Source organism: Plasmodium vivax, genomic scaffold, assembly GCF_000002415.2.
Source record: "Plasmodium vivax scf_7149 genomic scaffold, whole genome shotgun sequence".
NCBI lineage: Eukaryota > Apicomplexa > Aconoidasida > Haemosporida > Plasmodiidae > Plasmodium > Plasmodium vivax.
In genome coordinates, this window is record NW_001849956.1 from 14,026 (window position 1) to 21,134 (window position 7,109).

A 7,109-nucleotide genomic window follows, 5' to 3' on the forward strand; every position below is an offset into this window, starting at 1 on the left:
TCTTCAGAATTAAAAGCGAAAATAAAAATGAGTTGTTCTAAAAATATACACAATTTAGGAAAGCAACCATATCGTTATATTTTATATCTATTTTATTGCGAATGTGAAATAAATCGAAATCTATAAATATATATTGTATATGCTAAGAAAATAGGTAATTCATATTTTAATATTGTACCAATACCATTTCCGTATTAGATATAAAAAAACGATTCAACAGTTTTTGTTGATAACCTAATCGCGGTCAATTATATATCGCTTAAAAATTAGTTGCTTTTTAAAAAAGGTCACATCATTGTTCTCTTTTTCTAAATATTTTATTAATAATTATTTTAAAAGACCATGATTTATGAATTTTGTGTTACATCAGTTGTGATTTTCTACAGAACTAAATCACGACTTGTTCCAAATTTTCCTTTCAACTTTATAATACTCAATAATATGGTAAATACATCTAGTTATAATTAAATATTTTCTTCTAAATAAATAATTTTAACACATTTACTGTAGTATTCTTAAATATGTTTTCCTTTATCATTAAATTGCCTATACCCCTTGTTGTAACACAATTTACTTATAAACTAAATCAATATTTATAATGAATTCCCTATCATGGAAAAATACAGAACATATCCAAAAACACTGATTAAATTTTGAAAAATAAATTACAACTTAAGGAAAAAAATTCCTTTTTATGAATCCTTATTTTTGATAGAAATATACAAACAAAGAATTGAATACATAAATATTTCGACGCAAGTTGCACTTAAGACAACTATAAATAATTAATTTCCTTAAATGACACTTTACACAGTTAAGCATCACTCACAATAATGACATTCTTGGAAATAAAGTGTAATTTCATATTAACATGCTGTCTTTAGTTATTTTGTAGTTTTATTAACAAAACAAAAGACTTATTCTTGATGATATTAATAAAAATGGTATTATATCCTACTGCGTAATAATCAATATGTAGCCTAACTAGAAAGCATGTACCCACCTTTTCACTGTAAAACACAATTAGACAATTTATCAATATATTTTGTTATATTATTTTTTAATAATATATGTAGTTGTATTAACGACATTTACGATTTATATCCAATAATGTAAATAACAACAAAATGGCGCAGTTAAAACCAGACGTATACGTATATTTTCACTTATTGCTAAAATATATATTATATAATTTATTATTTTAATAGTCCACACCATTTAAATCAAATATGATTTTTTCTTCAATACGCGTCTTCATTAATTTGAATATTTAATTTTTTCTTTTTCTTTTTAGTACAAATATGTGAAATGCTTCCTGGAATATAGTTCTAATTTTGAAGAGGCTACAAAAGAAGATAATGATTCTTTTAAAGGACACTGTAGAATCCAGATTACTAATGATTTAACACGTTTTACTCATAACAGTGATAATTTAATTGAACCATGTGTAAAATTTGTACAATTTTTAACTCGATTAAGTGAAAAACCTTCGAAAGATAAAGTTCACGGTTGCATATACTTGTATTATTGGCTATACCATGCTGTAATGAGTAAAGATAAATCGACATATAATACCTTTACACTGTTCGAAACCTTTTCTAAAGCATATAAGCAGCATAAAAAAGATGCACAAATATACCTAGATTATGTAAAAAATATCACTAAGGATGCTTTTCTAAATATTCAAACACTCGCTGTTCTTTATGAGAATTTGGAAAATTTTAAAAAACATAAGTCTTGTGGTAATAATAAATGCAATTGCGCGCATAACATTGTTGAATTATACATGAAATATATAGATGATTGTCGTAGAGGTGTTAATACAGAATTCTGTAATGAATTAGACAACTTTAGAAATATATATAATGAACATATGGAAAAACCAAATGAATGTGATAAAGTACAAAAAATATTGCCGTCCGCTAGGATAACAGACAATACGCTTATTATTATAACTCCATTTGTTATAGCATTTGTTCTGTCATTCATTTTATTTATTTTGTATAAGGTTAATAAAAATTCTATCTAAAATTAAAAATTATTTAATAAAAAAACATGTTAAATAGTATACCAGTATTTATATTAAAAAATATAACATATTTCACATTACACCTTTTTTCTCTTTTACTTTTTACACCCCTAATATAAGTTTACCCGATTCGGCTTATTGTTTAGTTCTAAAAGAAGGAATAAGAAGCATATACGGAAGCACTTAGATAAAGAGGAACATGAACATTTTGAGCGTAGAACAAAGAATGACAATATTAGTAATAATAATAGAGCATATCATATTCAGTATCGCGCTTCAGCAAACAATTAATTTGTAAAGCTTCTGAAGGAATGTTTTTTTAACACAATGAAAAAATGTTACAGAAAAAGCAATTAACCCGTACTTACAAGTAAGGGTAAGTAAAATACCAAAAAATAAGATAAAATAATGTATGTCTTTAATTAAAAAGACAAATGGGCTATATGAAATTTATATAAAAATATCAATGATAAAATGTAGTAACCACATAAAATTGTAGTATTAGAGTGTTCGTCAAAAATAATAAAATTATACAATATTACAAAAATCATACCATATAGAATAAATCATAGGCATATTAAAAAAAAAGGGTTAATATGGTAATAGATTAATACGTATATGATTTTTCATAATAAGTATAATAAATATGTATAATACGTTATGAGACCAATTCATAAGTCTACATATTAATATGTTTTAGAATATACGAGAATATATAACTGTCATATATTCTCACATTCAAGGGTAATTACAAAGAAACATCAATATTTCTTCAAATAGAAATGAAGTAATACACACAAATAGACAAGAACCTATATACGGAATCAAGTCTGGTATATTTTATAAATGTGGGAATCAATTTTTATTCATAAAAATAGACATAAAAAATTAAATGAAAGTTTGGAATTTCTGTGAAGAATGCTCAGAATATATGACAATGCTACAAGAAACATGTATTTGTGGTGCCAATGTAAAGGAAGCACTACATGTTTGCATATTGTCTGAAAATTCTTCAACAGGAAAAAATTAATAGTAATAAATTTATGACCCATAAAATCATATATTTATTATTTTTTTTTTATATTCTTTTGTAATTTATTAAAGCAAAAGATAATATATATTTTGAAATATATTATTAATATTTGCACCTTTATATTTATGTTTTACAAAAGTTTGAATAATTTTATTCCTCTTTCACAAAGATAACACGCGCATTCCTTATGTATATCAATTATTAGTGCTGTTTTATAATGCAATCTTCTATAACAGTTTGTTTTCTGTCAATATTGTGTATCACTATATCATCGAATGTAATGATAAATACTATTATTTTTTATTAGTATTAACAATATTAGTTTCATTTAAAATATTAATAATAATCCTTACCTTTTTTACAAGAAAGGTCAAATAAGGGTGGCAAGTTTTATGGTACACATGATATAAAAATACATTTTCTGTTTTATTATTATTTATTTTATGTATAACTTTTCATTATATTCACATGTTTCTCTATACTAATTATATATTCCTTTACTTATCAGTTACATGTGTATAATTATAATATTGTAAATTTATAACCATGTTAAGGTCATTCCTTTTCTTTTTTCCCTTAAACAAAATTCAAATAATATCCATCTATTAGTGTTCCAATGTAGATTTTCCAATTAATCTTATATGACAATTCACTTTTTTACAAAGACTTTCATGTTGCTTGATATGCTATTTGTACTCTTTTTCGCTTCGGATTTGCATTAGCGTTTTTTTTATTATATGAAATTGATTCTTGCCTATGATAATTTGAGGTGTCTGTCATATCCATATTTCTCCTTGATATTCTTTTGCGATTACTGGATCCAATGGGAGCAAACTGACAGGTACAAAAATGTAATAAAAATTTATAATAAATGTATTTCATAATTCTAAATGTTTTAAGAAAACGAATTATATAATTAACATAAAAAATGTGCGCATATATATAAATAGTATGCCTGGTTACTTTATAAAAAATGAAAAATATAAAAAAGAATCCAAGTAATCCAAAAGCAGCTAAGACGAACAAATAAAAAGGGTCATTCGTTATGTTTATAATTTGGTTAAACGAATTCATGAAAATACTATACCTTATAACGTTGAGATCGACCGTTATAGAATTAAAAATATCTTCTACGCTTTCTTTATATTCATTATCTGCACATTTAAATTTAGTCATGAGATCAGTGGGATAATATTTCTTATCACATTTAAAATAACTCGGACATTTATTCTTCATGTACTCATCGGGTCTAATATAACGAGTGCAACAACTTTTAATATGTTCTTTATATAGTCCATTAATATACTTAAGATAGTCACAGTACGTTTCAATTTTAGCAACGTCATCCTTAACACTGCTTAAATTATCAAAAATTAAAAAGTAATAATGTAAATCTCTTTCTTTATTCCATTGATCAAAATCACCATCCACGTAAAAATAACAATTCTCATTTACTTTCAACTCATCATTTACTCTAGAAATTACTTTATTAATTTCATGAATAATAGATGAATTTTTATAATAATTTTCAGCACTACCAAATATGTGCATTATTTGATCATATGTCCAATATATTAAATTTGAACACCTATCTCTATGGTTATTTCCTACGCCATCTATAGTATTTAATTTTTTTAAAAGAGTTACAAGTTTGACACAAAGTGATTTAATTTCATCATTATTTTCATCAGGAGAAATAATTTCATGACAGTATTTAGCGCATTGAGTATTATCCAAAGTATGATTACTAAAACTATTATATATATTGCTTATAGTAGAGTTATTTAATTGGATTTCCTGAACATTAAAAACAATAATGAAATATATAAATATATATTTAAATTATTATGCATATTTTTGTATATAATTTTTTCATCTATTAGTAAATGATGTGTTAAATTAAAAATATAATATTTATGAATAAATATTAGCTAACATGTTCATTTTTATGAGGGAAATTTCTAAATGATTTTTTATCTTGCGTGTTTTGACAAAATGAAATTACTTTCTGTATGCCACTTTTTTCTTTCGAATCGTCTATATCTTGAAAATATGGCAATACTTTTAATTCTTTTTTATCAATTAAATTTTCCCTATATCTATATTTTTCATATAAAACGCTAAATTCTTTCAGTGCATAATAAAAATCTTTATCTTTTTTATCTTCTTCACCTTTATACAATGTAATGCCTTTATTGTATGTACTAACACAATGTTCATCATACTTTGGAGAATTACTTACTTCGGCTTGAGAATTATCAGTTGTTTTAATCTTAATATTTCTAAAGTTATCATATAACTCATGTAATATTTTTAATTTATTATATTCCTCATCTTTAATATAAGATATATGATCCTTCAATGTATTCAGCTTAATATCGCTAGAACATTTGTTCTTAAATTTTTTGTAATATTCATTTCTATCAGATTCACCTTTAATAACTCTTAATTCTTGATTAAACAAATAATTCAAATATTTTGCATAACCAGTACGAAAATTTTTTTCCGGACTATCAGGTTTAGGTAAACTTAAAAACTTCTTTGCATATTTTTCGCAAATTGCTTTAACATCATTGGTACATATATCAGAGCCGCATTCAATGTCACAAATATTTTTATAATTATCATCATCCGCATCCTTTATCAATTTCACTTCATATTCATGATATTGATCTAAAACTTGGAAAATTCCGTACTAAAAACAAGAATAAAAATAGAATAATAAATATGTATAAATCTATTACGAAGTATATATTTTTACATGTATTCAGTGATGAAAAATTATTATTATAGAAATCTAAAAAAACATTATAGAGGTTAAAAAATAAAATATACTTTTTTTCTAGCTTCACTATAATCTGACTTCTTTGGATCTGCTTTTTGTTCACGAAATAACTCATTATATTTTTCTCCTGCACAATAATTTTCAATTGAAGACAACGTAGCTTCCTTAACACTTTTTTTAATATAATTATTAAATTCTTTACAATAGTTGTCGCTAACATCATCATTACAACTTCTGTTTTTATTGTTATATATATTTTTAAATTGATTCAAGTAATAACAATATGCAGTTTTATAATTTTTAGGATTTATAAATTCAGATTTTTCAAAAGTATCATAAAGCATGTAATAATCATATAATTTTCTTATTTCATTTATTTCATCTACTTTCAAATCATAAAATTCGCATGGAATTTTTTCCCCAGAAAAGATTCCATTTTTCTGTGAATTCCAAGTAGTGAAGAAACCCGGAATATTGTTTTTATTAATATTAGCGTTTACTAGTTGATTGTAAATCCAGTACTTCAAATATATACAACGGAGATTTAAATTATTGGTTTTATCTAATATATTAAAATAACTTATTCTATCATTTGATAATTTCTTAATATTTCTTATAAATTTTTTGTAAAGCATACCCAAATCAGTAGTATTACCTCCAAATTCTTTTGCATCAACATCACATTGAAATTCACCATCATTAACATCACAATTTTTATTAAAATCAATATAAATTTTAGTTAATAAATTCTTCTTATTATAGTCCTATAAATAAATAGAAAAATTGAAATTTATATTTATAAAAATATTATCATATAAAAATAAAATTTTGTTCAACACAAATTCCTATGGAATATAAAATATTCTATAAATAATTATTTAATTAAGAACTTCATGTTTACCCCTTCAGACCTTTCACTAATTTCACCTCCATTTGGGGGCATTTTTGTAAAATAATAAAATAATATGCTTAAGCGTACAATTATTTATATAAATAAAACAATATCACACTAATCATTGACGTACTATATGCTTTTTTATTATTAATATTAAGGTGTGTGATAAATTTACAAATTAATATACCAAAAAATTTATTTTTATTCTGAATTACATTGAGGCCAATAATAATGAAAAAATATATGTAATTTTAAAAGGAATAAAAAATACAAAAATTATATTATTTTAAATTATATATAATCTTATCTGTTAAATTGAACATAGAGTTTTTCCTTATGTCGTAAACACACAATTCAATCACCAATA

The 7,109-nt window shown here is 23.7% G+C and overlaps 2 protein-coding genes across 2 annotated transcripts; one reads left to right on the forward strand and one right to left on the reverse strand.

Annotated features, from left to right (window-relative positions):
• Nucleotides 1-1,127: 1,127 nt before the first annotated feature.
• On the forward strand, nucleotides 1,128-2,320 carry PVX_107750 (variable surface protein Vir2/15-like; the record flags this gene model as incomplete). The annotated part of the gene is made up of 3 exons (XM_001608517.1): nucleotides 1,128-1,148; nucleotides 1,295-2,008; nucleotides 2,150-2,320. 3 exons carry the CDS (start codon nucleotides 1,128-1,130, stop codon nucleotides 2,318-2,320), a joined length of 906 nt encoding a protein of 301 aa, XP_001608567.1.
• A 1,411-nt stretch (nucleotides 2,321-3,731) lies between these two features.
• PVX_107755 (variable surface protein Vir12/24-related) lies at nucleotides 3,732-5,962 on the reverse strand (the record flags this gene model as incomplete). Its single annotated transcript, XM_001608518.1, has 3 exons — nucleotides 3,732-4,859; nucleotides 5,068-5,757; nucleotides 5,807-5,962. 3 exons carry the CDS (start codon nucleotides 5,960-5,962, stop codon nucleotides 3,732-3,734), a joined length of 1,974 nt encoding a protein of 657 aa, XP_001608568.1.
• Between the last annotated feature and the right edge of the window lie 1,147 nt (nucleotides 5,963-7,109).